This window comes from Perca flavescens, chromosome 4 (genome assembly GCF_004354835.1).
Source record: "Perca flavescens isolate YP-PL-M2 chromosome 4, PFLA_1.0, whole genome shotgun sequence".
Taxonomy (NCBI): domain Eukaryota; kingdom Metazoa; phylum Chordata; class Actinopteri; order Perciformes; family Percidae; genus Perca; species Perca flavescens.
Window position 1 is genome coordinate 8905896 of NC_041334.1, and position 15435 is coordinate 8921330.

Consider the following 15435-nt stretch of genomic DNA (forward strand, 5'->3'; position numbering starts at 1 on the left):
ATTATGTACTTAACAAAAAAGTGTGAAATAACTGAAAACATATTTTAGATTCTTCAAAGTAGCCCCCCTTTGCTTTTTTATTAATAAGGGAAAAAATTCCACTAATTAACCCTGACAAAGCACACCTGTGAAGTGAAAACCATTTCAGGTGACTACCTCATGAAGCTCATTGAGAGAACACCAAGGGTTTGCAGAGTTATCAAAAATGCAAAGGGTGGCTACTTTGAAGAATCTAAAATATAAGACATGTTTTCAGTTATTTCACACTTTTTTGTTAAGTACATAATTCCATATGTGTTCATTCATAGTTTTGATGCCTTCAGTGAGAATCTACAATGTAAATAGTCATGAAAATAAAGAAACACATTGAATGAGAAGGTGTGTCCAAACTTTTGGCCTGTACTGTATATATATATATATATATATATATATATATATATATATATATATATATATATATATATATATATATATATATATATATATATATATATATGTGTGTGTATATATATATTTATATTTATATGTATATTTTTTAAGATATACAATAAATATATATATTTGTATATGATGTATAATATATAATGCTAGGAGCTCCTGCCATTGCCCAGTACGTAGGTACTGGCATTACGATTGGAGTTGGTGTCGGACTAATTTAGTTAATGCAGAGGATAAGTTCCTTATATGTGTACTGTAAAACGTACATGGCAAATAAAGGATATATTAATATGAAACATGTGCGATGTGTCGTCCACAGCTGTATCTGCTGTGTTCATTTACACAATCAATATGGGGAGTTTAAGAGCTGAATGGAATGAGCTTAAGCTGCTGAGCTGCTGAGCCGTACCAACAACACATAGAGACTCCTATGCACAAAATCAATATTAACCTCATCAATAAGCACCGAGTTATAGAATTATATTCGCATGAAATGAAAAGCTGCACACTTTAGTGGTCTTATCTAAATGACGTGTGTTGTTTAAACAGTATTTTTTTTTAAGTATAAAGCCTATAGTGGGCTATATGCTTTTAATATATTTCAGAAAGTGTATTTTAGAAGAGTTACCATAACTTACGTAAAATTACAATTCAGCATTTAGCAGTCATTCTAAAACCACCTTCCCGTAGGTCTCATCGACTTTAAGGAATTATTAAAATCATGTGAAAGACATGCCCGACATGAATTAAACTAAATATCTCGACATTCTTTGGAGACGGGTTGAATCCAGATGTTAATAGGCCTAAATAGCGCGTGCACACAACGTTGAGGCGGAGCGCAGCTGTTTGTGTAGTCCTAATCGGTATCTCCGTAAACTTAAGGTAAGCTTGAATAACTCGTAAAAAATAACTAAATGAAGTCCAATAAAAATCAGATCTTTGTCTGAAGCCCCATGTGATTCCGGCACTCGCTTTAAAACCTGCATCGAAGCCTAAAACAATAAACAATAAAAAAAAAACGAAGTATGCCTACAACCACAGCCTATCTGACTAATTATATTTTATATTCAGGTAAGACTATTTCTTTCTTCTTCAGGTAAGACTATTTCTTTCTTCTTTTTTTGTTATGTGCTGATATATCAAATCAAATGCCAAATCCAATTTCGTTGGTCAGGCTATATCTTTTAAGAAAATATAGCGACTGGTAAAAAAAAAATATAAATGAGCTATAAAAAAAATTAAAAGAAAACGGAGGTTTCATGGTTCTGCTGAAGCACAAACACAGCACCATAAATATACTGTAACACTGTTAATATAATAACAATATGACATGAATGAATATTACATGCAGGATAATGGGCCTTTGGTACGAATTAGAAATCAAATCAAAGCAACGCTGTGGACATTATGCCTAAAGCCATACAGTACCATGTCTTTAAATCAAACTTTAAGCCCAGTATGGCCACACTCACATTTAAATGATTCAAAAAAGAATTTAGGGGAAACAAAATAAGTTTCTTTGCTCTGTTTTTAGTTAGTTCCTGTGAAGAGTCAGCTTCACTTTCTTCCTTTCTTTCTTTCTTTCATAAAACAACATAATGAGCAGTCGTAAGAATCAACTATCTAAATATATTATACTCACATTCCACTTCTATAGTGTTGGTTGATTGCTGCCCTGAGAAGGCAACATTGTCATTTTTAATGTGTGGGCATGCAGCAAACAATGAAGCATGTTCCTGTTGTCAAGGTAGCCTGTGTAACCATATTAGGCCCTGTGAACCTGACTGTGTGTGACTGATGAGCCTGTAAGCCGTCATCATCATCATCATCATCATCATCATCATCATCGTCATCATCATCATCGTCATGTTCACTTGTACTGTACACAGTGGCTTAAAAGCTTATCACGAGCCTGTGCCCTTTTATAATAAGCAGAGAACAGCATTAGTGAAAATATATTTAATAATTAAACATAGCATAGTTACACAAAGGGAATGCAAAACAGATGAGTGAGAGTGGATCCTTAGAATATAAAGAGTAGACCTACTGCAAAGGTTTGAGCTCCCTCCTCAACAGCAGAAAGTTCTTCAAGAGGGAATGCACGTTGGGCTACGATAAAAAAACAACAACACATTGGCTGTTGGAGCATGTCGGCGTGTACAGTTTAGACTGCTTGCGGGACCTGCGAGTCTTTGGAGCCTGCACAAGGCGGCCCAGCTTCAGGGAGCATTAGCACATCCTCTTCATGCCGTTTTTGGAATCTGGCTCCATCCAAAAGATACACACTGAGCGTCCCAGAGGCTCTGCGTAATAGAGCCAGAGTATCTGCGAGCAGTGGCCGGGTCATTCCTCCTGAGCGTTTTCATGGGAGCTCGAGCCTTCGGACTGGCGGTCAGTGTCAGCGGCAGATCGTTCCTGTTCAGAGAGCTGCTCGCTGGTGGGGATGGAGTTCTTCTTTGGGCGGCCTTTTGGTTTGGTGGGTGACTCCAGGCCTCCACCCTGCAACACCTGCAGGTTGAACATAAGCAGAAAAAAAATCTGTTCAGCTACAGACTGTAATGCAAGTTATCCTAAACAGAAGCGTGACATATGACCTCTAGGCATCGCATCAACACAGACAACAAATATAGTTTCAGATGGATTGTTTCTATTTGTTTTTGAATTCTCCATAGTTCACCAAATCTAAATTTTTTGTTATTAAGTGCCACATAATCTGCTAAAAAGGTGTGCTATTCCTGCAAATAACAATAGTGAAGTGAGTAACACAGGCCTTTCCTCTCCACTGTGTGAGAGTCCATTCTAGAGAACTACGTTTCCCATCAACGTCTGTTGAAATAATACAAAGCAAAACTATTTCCCAATATTTGTTTTTGTTGTTTGTATTGTTGTTGTCGGCCTAACCTCATATACAATGACCATCATCATCTTCATCATCCTGGCAATCATCATCATCATCATCATCATCCACATCACCATAATGAAGAATAACTTACAATTTTCTTCCACTTCATCCTTCTGTTCTGGTACCATGTTTTCACTTGCAGCTGACTGAGGCCCAAAGACTCGGCCAGATCTATTCTGTGAGGAAGAAATAAATGTACAGTCAATGATCCACATCAGTTCGAGGTTTTCACAATAATTTTATTTATTTTTGTATGTATGGGCATCAGTTGCTTCTAATAACACAGCATATTAAATTGTCATATCCAAGTCATTAAAAGTGTTAGCAACATGGGGAGTTAAACATTTAGAAATGGCGGGTCATTTCACAGTTGTTCCCAGTATTTTTAGACTCCCCTTTTTTATATTTTTGGACCAACACAATGGAAATAACACAAGCAAAGAAGACGTTTAAACATTATTAGGGAAATAATATTTACAGAAATAGTTAAAGGCAAAAAAAAATAATATATAATATAATAATAAAATCCTCTAAAGCAGACTGTTGTCAGACTATACACCCACCTATCAGGCGTAGAGAGATACTTCTGCTTCTCGAAGCGTTTCTCCAGCCCCATGAGCTGCAGCTCGGTGAACACGGTGCGGCTTCGCCGGCCCTTCTTGGTCTTGCTGCCCCCGTCGGCGCCGTGCTCCAGCTTACCGCGGAGGTGCAGGTCCAGCGGCAGGTGGTGAGACGCCGTGCCGAGCTGCAGGCCCGACGCCGCGGACAGCAGCGGGGAGCCGAGCGGGGAGCCCAGCGAGCAGGAGAGCGGAGACATGGGGAACTTGAGGAGGCTCGTCTGGTCGGCTTTTAGCACTTAAGAAGGGCCGAGAAGGATCAGAGGCAAACAAACAAACACACACACACACACACACACACACACACACACACACACACACACACACACACACACACACACACACACACACACACACACACACACACACACAGTTTTACTTTCCAATGTATTCCTTATTTCACAAACACAGTAGTCTGATCCGACTGATGTGATTAATAGTCTACTACATTCCCTGAACAAATATCAAACAATAGACTACACAGACTTCATCCATAATCTTACAACTGCAGCTGATGAAACATGTTAACGCGTTTATGATAACAATTAAATCAGATTCTATCTACACTGATATCCAACAACTTGAATGGCCTGAGGCCGCTAGAGTAAGACCTCTGTTGTCATGTCATATGCATTATGTATTGTCGTGTTCTCTTAAAAAAACAGATTCGGATTTATGATTGAGTCTTTATTTCAAAAATAAGGCCGCGGGTTGGTAATGCCACCTAATTTCATCATTAAACAAATGAAAGCATGTGATGTAGGCTACCAATTGCACACAAACTTGAATCTACATGTAAGCCTAAATAACTGAAATTATAGTTTATAATCTTAGCTATATAGGCCTCTCTCATTGCATTATTTAAAGTTTGTTTTTAGATAATAGAGTAGAAGAGCGCTAGGGCAGCTAACCCGACAGAGAATCCAAATAGTATAGGCTACGCATGCAACTTCAAAACAAATATTACATTCGCATATGTAAGCTGGTTTATGTATATTTCTGAATAGGCCTACTAAAATACGGAAGCCCTGAGAGCCAAGGAATTAAAAAAAAAGTTTTGCGGGTAAATTAGACATTTCCTACAATTAAATGTATCCCAGTTATATCCTTTCCTTCATTTCCTTTCCTAATAAGACATGCACTCGATAATGTCGGTTATGTCTGACTTTTGCTTAATTATTGCAAATCATTAGCTGTCATTCTAAATTCTGTAATTCTACAAGAAAAAGTTACAAACGTGACGAAAAGTTAAATCATCTTCCCTCGAAAGATGCACTTTTTTTTAAATCAGGACCAAAATACGCACTCGTTTTAATATTTGTAATTAAATATAGGCCTAATCCTTATTTTAAATGTAGGCCTATGTCATTATAAACACTAATAATTATAATAATAATAGAAATATATTAAATATTATCTTCAGTTCCGGAAATGTTTCCAGCGTGAAACCACTCGCATCGACTCGTTCTGTTACACATTCATGCTTTCACAGCCGTATCTCTTACCCAGCTGGTTATGGAAAGGCCGGGCGGACAGGAGAGCGTGTACCCCAAATTTAAGGAGCTCCCCGGCCGGAGTCGACGCTTTGTGCTCGGGGTGGTCAGTCAGGATCTCCTCTATCATGAAACTCCTGTAGCGATGAGTTCTGTGGTCATGTACCTCCGGAGGATAGTAATGCGCCCCCATTTCCAAAGGATGCTGCATAATGTGGCTGTGCGGTCACCGATTATCACTCCTTCAGTGGCCTAAGCCGGCTGTCATATTCGCTCTGTAATGCCTCTTTAGCCCGTATATCAAGTGGAACAAAGTTATCCTCAGGTAAAGGAAAATATCAAGTACAGGCAGCCGACTTCCTTCGCGTTTGTGCGTCCTGTGCCGGGTTTTTACGCGTTACTTCTGGCCAGATGAGTTCTTTTTGGAGAGGAAATTTGGAACCGAGAGCAGACCTTTGACCAAAAACTCCCGAACCCGGCCGTGTTCATGCCCACCACTCGCTGTGTGTGATCCGCGGAGGTCGGAGGTACTCGCCAGCCGCTGAGCGCGTCACCTTGGCAGTGAGTTGAGGAATAAGCTTTGGGTTTTATGAGTCTCGTCATAGCTCCACCTCTTCTCAGGGACCAGGGTCTGTCTGCTCGGTGCCTTCACTGTGCCGAAGTTACATGCACTTGTCCTGCGTGGATTAATATGTAAAAGGGAAGAAAATAAGGACGGACATTTTAAATGCCATGCAGGGGACTTTGTGAGTTATAAGGCATTAGTTTGGTGAAGATGATGATGGCGACGATGATGACCAAGATGAAGCCCAAGATTAGAAGGTTAAGGTAAAATGAAAACAAAAATGGTACTTTTCCAAAATAGGTCTGTGCCAAGTCATCAATACCTTTTATTATTAGTAGTATTAGTATTATTATTAATAATATGTGGAGATTGCATGCTTCATACTGAATATGCATTAGCTTGTTGCATGTAGGTTGCATTTCAGCATTTCCATACATAGTTTCACACGAGTTTGCAGGTTTTACAATAAATAGCCTGTATGTTTTGACAAGAGAAGAGGATCATTCATATTGTCTCTTTGCTTCTATTGTTGTGTCTGATTACCCAAAATATTGGCACGATGTAATATGTAATTGTTGCCAAAATGATGTGTAAATGAGGCAAAGTTATTACAGATGCACCATACCTCAGATGATGGTGTCTGCAGACTGTCGGCAGTGAAGCATGCAGCTCAAGGGAAAATATTTCATTAGAGGTCAAAAAACCCACCCCAGAGCACCATGGGATTTTCTTTTTTCCTATTTGGCTACAAAATTGTGAAATATCTCCCACAGACTATTTTTAGCATGTCTCAGGGCTGAGAAAAGCTCTGGCCTAAAATCCTCTCTTGAGCTGAAAACCTTAAAGAAACGTTGAATGCTTTTGAGTTGGTGGCCTGTTTAGACTTTTGAAATTTCATTTTGTTGAAGCTTTTTATTAAAAAATGACACAGTATACACCAGACTGCATACCCATGAACTGCTGGGAGCAAATACCTCTTCCACACACACATCAGACACACAACTGAACATGTTGGAAACAAAATAGCTTAATAATCATGGTACCCAATATGAGCATAAGATGGCATGTTGAAAGGAAAGGAATCTCAATATATGTGCAACTGAGAAGCGTATTACGGTTTCACGAGTGTAGAAAAGTGCTGTTTAAAGTAGTAGACCCATTTAGGGACATGAGTGAAAGTCTGGAGAAAAAAAATAGAAAAAGAAACAATGCTCTAGGTTTATTGGTCATACCTTATACAATAAAGGTGAGAGCAATGTGAAATAGCAATGCTATCTCACACTAACAATACTTAACACAGTCACAAACTTCAAATACCAACAAACAGGGGAATAAGGGCATTTTTTTGACATTGATCAATTTAAGTTTCAAATGGTTGTCTTAGCCCTTGATACGATAGGCTTAATCACGAATCCTCCAAAACAATGTGTATTGGGTAAGACTGCTGCACCCTCAGTGCAGGAAGGAGCGCTACCGCAGATCATTCATTCCAGCAGCAGTCAGACTCTTTAATGCAACATCATAATGTCGCACGGCTAGCTGTTTCTTCAACATGAGCCATCACTGGACAAGTTTGTGCACTATGCATATTCATTTGTTTATAACTCTATGTCACCTCCTACTGTGCAATATGCCATTTCTATTCATCCGTACCTTATTCATCTGCATATCTGTGTGTATATACAGTCTTGTATTATTACTATTATTATAACTAATTCTATTTTTTCTATTTCTTATACTTTTTTTCTCCTATGTCTACTTAATGTGTATTTGTGTTATTCTGATGTGTGTACATTTTTTTCTTTTGAGCTGCTGTAGCACAGGAATTTCCCGAATGTGGGATTAATAAAGTCTGTTTTTATCTCATCTGATCACGTCCTAGTTATATTCTTTCTAATAGATGATCTGTCTCTTCTATTGCAACCTGAAATATGCTCTTTCCATCTTACAGACCACAACACAGTCTGCCAAGTCAATCAAATATGTGGACTTCAAGTGTGAAAAACTCAACTTGTCCTTAGAAACAAGTAGTAATATGGATTTGCTCAAGGTGTTCATAGGTACATGTTGCCACAAGTGTGTTTTCATCTCCGGCTGAGTGACCTGGCTTTGTTTGAACATATCTTCCTCTGGTGGTCACTTCAAAGATTGCAAGTCCAAGAGTTTCCAGAGGAAAGACAAAAGAATAATGAATGACTACAACAGAAGTATGATTCAAATTAAATCTGGGTTTACAATGATCATGTGCAGCGTATACAAATGTGTGGTGTAGAAACTTTTAAAATTAACAATATTTGCACTTTCATAGATTCTGGATTTTTTTTAATGAGAGAGGAGTATGTGTAAATCAAAAATATGTTAACGTTAATCGAATATTTTTGTCGTAAGAATATACAAGATGCAAATTATTATTCAAACTGGTGTCTTAAAACATGTCTGGAGGTAATATTTAAGTTACCTAATGTATCTTGCTTGTCTTGTCACCTATAGGTTATTGTACTGACACCTGCAACAAACGTATAATTATAGTAATAATGTAACTTCCCCTAAAAAAAATTGGAAAAAGCTATTTTACTTGTACTGTATTATATCCCTAAAGGTATCCTCTTTGACATACAAAAAGTCTTAATGAATAATCCGAAGGGAAAATCCTGAAATCCAGGAAACTGACATTTGCCCTAGTGACAATAATAATTTCATATTAAAAAGCGTTAGAGTCAGAGTTGGGCAGTATTTTTGTTACTTATATTGGAAATACAATTCAAGATTCAAAATCCTTTATTAATCCCACAATGGGGAAATTCACACTGTCGCAGCAGCAAGGGATGAGAGGAAAAGTAGAAGACACATGTTAACACACAATAATAAATATAATTAAAGAGAATAAATATTAAAATAGTCAAATGTATTTACAGTATTATACAGTCACATGTTTTATCAGCCCTGGTGTGTGTGTGTTTTGTCCATGTGGTCTACTGGGAGCAGTGCTGATTGTAGAGTCTGACAGCAGCAGGCAGGAAAGATCTGCGTTATCTCTGTATGACGCAGTGTGGGTCCAGCAGCTTGTCACTGAAGGAGCTGTTCAGTGCTGACAGGGTGTCCTGCATGGGGTGGGAGGAGTCGTCCATCATGGAGGATAATTTAGCCACACAGCCCTGCGTCCTTACAACTGAGGTCGGTTGGTGAGGTAGTCCAGTGAGGTGAGGTGGAGGTCCGCCCCCGTCCGCTCCAACTTTTCCCTCAGAAGCATTGGCTGGATGGTGTTGAAAGCACTGGAGAAATCATAGAACATGATTCTCACAGTGATTCTAGCCTTTTCCAGCTGGGAGAGAGATTTGTGGATAAGGTTTACGATGGCATCATCCACCCCAGTGCCAGGTTGATAGGCAAACTGAAGTGGGTCCATGGATGGGCTCACCAGGTGGCGGAGATGGACCAGGACTAGCCTTTGCATAGTCTTCATCAGGAGTGATGCCAGTGCCACGGGCCTGTTGCTGTTGAGATCAATCGATTACTTTTGTCATACTTCTGTCATTAAAGGGTAACTAGCATTTTTTTTTTCAACCTGGACCCTATTTTCCTATGTTTTTTGTCCAAGTGACTGGAACAACAATCTTTGACATCGGTCCAGTATTAAGCGAGATCGCTGCAGTTGGCAGCGGAGAAACAAGCTACAATGTAGGACAATTGTCCAGCTTGTATTTACCTTCACAAAAGTGCTTGTTTTGCTGCTGACAGGCTCTGTATAATATTCTAAGTGTCTGACAACATTATGAACCTCTGACCTTCTGATAAGTGGACAACCTCCTTAACCATAGCCACCCCAGAGCAAAGTTGACAAGGATGTATGAGGTTCCAGAATAGGTGGAACGTGCACAGCGAGCATAGTTGTCAACTTTCTCACATGGCAGCTTAGCCATAAGATTCTGCACATGGAAAGCACAGGCCAGCTTGTCCTGCTGTGCTACCCAAAGATTGCAGCATGCCTAACAATACTCTTGGCAAAGTCACTGAAGCCTTTAGAGTCAACAGCACGGAGAGATAGAAGTGCTTGGATGGCACTGACTTCGTACCAAGTGATGGCACAGGAGCCAAAATGTATATTTAGCCTGGTGTTTATTTTTGTACCAAAGTTACAAACCATGCATACACCTGGACATGGGCCAAATCTTCCGAAAGCACAGTGAGTGCGTTTACATGCACACCAATATTCCACGGTCCATCAAGTCCTTCACCGCTGGTAAACTTTGAAAAAAAATCTTATTTTGCACGGTTACATGTAAACGGGAATATTAGTGGAATATTCACTTTCATAAGACAAACAGCTTAGTCGGAATATAGTCTTTTTCGGAATAAGGGCAAAAATGGAATATTGAGTGCATTTAAATGTTTTCAGTGTTCTACAAACACCGATAATGACAACCTCAGACAGAGCTGTAACTCCAATCCAATCTCTCATCACAGCTCCCTTGACACTCCAGTCAAGCATCAGAAACCCAGGTGAACATGCACATGCAACATTTTCTGATAGACTACCTGCTTCGAGCTATGGTGAACAGCACAATATGTTCTCAGTCATGGAAAAGCAAAATGAAATCACTGCATTATTAATCTAGCAACAGTGTCTCTCTTCCATGCCCAAGAAGAAGATTCAAGTTTTTAATGATGACCCACTTCAGGAGGGGGGCATGCTTTCGAGATGTGTCCACACCTACAGTCTATGATCCGCACACACAGAAAAGAGGACACATAATGAGAAAATTGTATGTATGTTTTGTCTGTCTCTGTAAAGGAAACATCAGCAAAAACTGCAGGAAGCAACTCAGCTGCAACATAAGCCATTTAAAGCATCCCAAAATGCTGAATATCCACCTAAGGAAGAATTTCAATTCAATTCAAATTTATTTATAGTATCAAATCATAACAGAGTTATCTCGAGACACTTTACAGATAGAGTAGGTCTAGACCATACTCTATAATTTCCAAAGCCCCAACAATTACAGTAATTCCCTCAAGAGCAAGCATTAGCAGTGGCTGTTGCGACAGTGGTGAGGAGAAACTCCCTTTTAGGAAGAAACCTCGGCAGACCCAGACTCTTGGTAGGCGGTGTCTGACGGGGCCGGTTGGGGGTGTGATGAACAGTGGCAATAATAGTCACATTAAAAATAATGGAACAGTGACTTCGAAGGTAGTCGTGGAAGTTCATGTCATAGCAGGGCACATCATGTCATACTGAGTAGTGCAGTCTCCTATACTGACTACTCTGTGCATATGAACATCACAGCAGGGCGTTGCGGGATGTAACGTGGCGCTGCAGAGCATGGGTGGATGCAGCGGATGCAGCAAGACGCAGCAGGACGCGGTCGGGCATTGCAGGGAATCGCAGCGCATAGCTCTGCGAAGAAGAAACATAAGGACTCCGGGGAGTAAACTCCCCAGAGCTAGGTTAGTAACAAGCAGTTCTGGGACAGGATGCATACAAAAGGAAACAAATGAAAACAGAGATGAGAGAGCAGATCAGTGTGTCATAGGAAGGAAGGAACTTCCCCGGTAGTCTAGAATTATAATAGCATAACTAAGAGAGGCAGGTTAGTTTAGAGAGAGGTACCGGATCGGGCTTGAACTCTCCCCTGACGGATCGGGCTGTACTGGCCTGCCTCTCTCTACTCTCACTATATTATTGATTATCTGATAAATTAATCTGATGACTACGAAGAGAAGCAGGTGTGCCGGGTTAGGATATTCCTAATTTTGGCAATGTTACGAAGATGAAAAAGGCTGTTCTTGAGGTTTGTTTTAGATGGGCATTAAAGGATATATCCTGATAAAAAATAACTCCTAGATTCTGACAGTAGTGCTTGAGGCCAGGGCAATACCATCCAGAGTAGCATCTTTCGATAATGAAGTTCGGAGGTGTTTAGGGCCCAGCACAATAACTTCAGTTTTGTTAGAGTTTAACATTAGAAAATTGTAGGTCATCCAGGATTTTATATCTTTAATGCATGCTTGAAGTTTAGCTAACTGACTGGTTTCGTCTGGTTTGATTGACAAATGCAGCACTAAGATCTAGTAAAACAAGTATGGAGACAAGTCCTTTGTCTGCAGCAGTTAAAACATCGTTAGTAATTTTCACCTTTCACCTGATGCTTTCTAAATCCTGATTGAAAGTCTTCAAATAAACTGTTGCTATGGAGAAAATCACATAACTGATTAGCAACCACCTTCTCAAGGATCTTGGAGAGAAAGGGAAGGTTAGATATAGGTCTATAGTTTGCTTAGACCTCAGGATCGAGGGCTGTTTTTTTCAGATTAGGTTTTATTTCAGCTACTTTAAATGACTGCGGTACATAACCTGTTAATAGAGACATATTGATCAAGTAGTCATAATAATCAATCTAGTAGTGAAGTGTTAACCACGGGTAATGCTTCTTTGAGTAGCCTCGTTGGGATGGGGTCTAAGAGACACGTAGATGGCTTAGCTGAAGATACCTTTACCATTAATTGTTGAAGGTCTATAGGATAAAAGCAGTCGAAGTATATGTCAGGTCTAGTTGTTATTTCTAGCAGTCCTGCGTTGAAAGGTGAACCGTTAGAAGTTGAGGGCAAAATTTTATCTCTAATTGTTATAATTTTATCATTAAAGAAGCTCATGAAGTCGTCACTACTCAGAGCTTTAGGAATAGATAGCTCACTATAGCTGTGACTCTCTGTCAGCCTGGCTACAGTGCTGAAAAGAAACTTTGGGTTGTTCTTGTTTTCTTCTATTAATGCTGAGTAATAGTCTGATCTGGCATGTCTGAGGGCCTTCCTATAGGTTTTCACACTGTCTTGCCAATCCACACAAGATTCTTCCAGTTTGGTGGAACGCCATTTACTTTCAAGTTTTTGCGAAATTTGCTGAAAGGTCCTCTGTTGTATTAAAGCACGGTAATGAGTTTAGTGCTGTTGGAATATCTTCCTTAAATTTAGCTATAGCACTGTCATAGGCATCTAGTGTAGAAGCTTTTATCTAATTTCGTATAATCGGATATTAAGAATTCGAAAGTTATTAAGAAGTGGTCTGATAATAAAGTATTTTGCGGGAATACTAATACATCTTCAATTTTGATGCCATATGTCAGCACAAGGTCGAGGGTGTGGGTAAAACAGTGCGTGGCCTCATGAACACCTTGACTGAAGCCAATAGAATCTAGTAGTGAGTTGAAAGCAGTACTAAGGCTGTCATTGTCAACATGGATATTAAAATCACCTACAAGAAGTACTTTGTCTGATTTAAGGACTACAGATGGTAAAAACTCTGAGAATTCAGAATATGGACCTAGTGCTCGGTAGACAACAACAAATATAATTGGCTATACTGATTTCCATGTTGGATGTTGAAGATTAAGAACAAGGCTTTCAAAAGAGTTATAATTTAGTTTAGGTTTAGGATTAATTAACAGGCTTGAATCAAATATGGCTGCAACTCCCCCTCCTCGGCCTGAGCCTCTAGGAATTTGAGTATTAATATGACTAGGAGGAGTTGCTTCATTTAGACTAATATATTCTTCATGGCCTAGCCAGGTTTCAGTAAGACAGAATAGATAAATTTGATTATCGGATATCAATTTGTTCACTAGTAATGCTTTAGAAGACAGATATCTGATATTTAATAGTCCACATTTAATTTTCCTATCCTGTTCTATCATTGCAGTGGTAGATTTAATTCCAATTAGGTTGTTCAGTATTGCCCCTCTCTTGGTTACCTTTGATTTAACTGATCTTAGTCGAGGAACAGACACCGTCTCATTTTTTGGGACAGGCTGTGGCTGACGTGAACTGGATGCTAAATTGACTATGTTTGCAGTCAACTTCTTATTACTTAGGGGCTTCACCACTTTGTATGGTCTGTTGTTGATTATAACTGGACTAGTACTAGTAGTACATGTTACCCTGCAGAAAACATTTTCAGATTCATCCACTTGTATAGTGCTATCAGGACCAATACCTGGGGGGCATGAATCTGTGATACTTTCAACAGAATATCAATACTTGCCTTTCAGTGTGGTTTTTATGTTGTCAGATAGCAGCCTGGCTCCATGTCGGTTTGGGTGGAGACGGTTTGGGTGGAGACGAAGAAGGAAATGGACAAAGAGCAAGCAAAAAAGGAAGGAACTAAAGACAGCGCTGTAGCCTCTGTTCAGACAAGTGGTCATCAATATAATTTAATGACCACCTGTATTCATTTAAGCCAAAGTATACGGACAAATCTCCTACAAATTGAACAGCAGGCGAGAAGAGAGAGAGCGAGAGAGATTGGCAGCAGCTGCGGAGTGTTTCCTGCGGTCAATAGGTTATAATGCATCCATGGTTTCATGTTATCTAAAAGATTTTCAATAAAAACAATGGTTGGAAAATCTTCTGACGTGGTGACACAGCGCTGTGTAGTGTCCGAGGTTTCATCCCTGAACACACCAGGACCGCCGATATCTGGCAGCAACAGGTCCCACTCCTGACAACATATTATTCTGGCATAGAGGGGGCACAGCACCCACGGGAACACTACCATATCCCGAGTGTGCAGCCTTGCAGCAGCTGCTTCTTCTTATTCACCCATCTCCGCCTGCTGCCTCTCTCTCTCTCTCTCTCTCTCTCTCTCTCTCTCTCTCTCTCTCTCTTCGTCCAGTATACTCTGGCTCAAATCATCGAATTATAACGACCTCATCCACATTGCACCTATAGGCCTAAAATTTCTGTAGCCTACTCCAAGAAAACAACTTTCTCCGACTCGTGTTCCACTCTCCACACCGCTGTCTTCTGACAAGAAGTTAACTCATGAGAGCGATAATGTTCTCAGAAACTTTAAATAATCTGAGCCTGTTAGTGGCAAAAACAATCACTTTTAGTGGACAAAAATCAAGGGTGCTCCATTGGATTACATTGCAGCCCGGTTCGCGGTGGCCGATCACTGCATTATAGCTAATTATTACATGGTTTGGTTGAATTCTAAGGCATTCTGCGGTCTGTTATTTCTTGATAATATTATAATATTATTTCGTTGCCAAGTATAACACACCGTTGCCATGCATAGCAGAGCGTTGCCATGGACGCAGTTCTGTTCACTCTGGAGGACAGCTATATCAATCTGCTGAAAGAAGTCCGGATAATTTATCAGCTGTGGCAAAAGGTGGGGAAATGTGGATCAACTTCTGTCCACCCAATTCAAGCAATGACAGCAGATCTGGTGAGCGCCTATCGCTACATCTTTATATACGGTCTATGATCACTACATCTTTAGACCAAATTCAAAGATTTTTGTTCACATCAGTCAATTAGACCCAAATGCATGGGGAAATCCATCCAACAGGATCATGGAAACAACGATCTCCCACGGCCGCTGGCGGGAGGTCCATTCTCTTAGGGTTAAACGACTGGAGTAGG

At 39.9% G+C, this 15435-nt stretch overlaps 1 protein-coding gene across 2 annotated transcripts; it reads right to left on the reverse strand.

Moving 5' to 3' along the window:
* Positions 1 to 2382: 2382 nt before the first annotated feature.
* Positions 2383 to 6010, reverse strand: barx1 (BARX homeobox 1). 2 transcript variants are annotated; one of them, XM_028574868.1, is made up of 4 exons: positions 5463 to 6010; positions 3904 to 4195; positions 3432 to 3516; positions 2383 to 2946 (listed from the first exon to the last, which is right to left on the reverse strand). In XM_028574868.1, exons 1-4 carry the CDS (start codon positions 5659 to 5661, stop codon positions 2782 to 2784), a joined length of 741 nt encoding a protein of 246 aa, XP_028430669.1. In that variant the 5' UTR covers positions 5662 to 6010; the 3' UTR covers positions 2383 to 2781. The 2 variants fall into 2 exon arrangements, with proteins under 2 accessions (XP_028430669.1, XP_028430670.1); XM_028574869.1 differs by having other exon boundaries at positions 2783 to 2946; positions 3432 to 3511.
* Positions 6011 to 15435: the final 9425 nt, after the last annotated feature.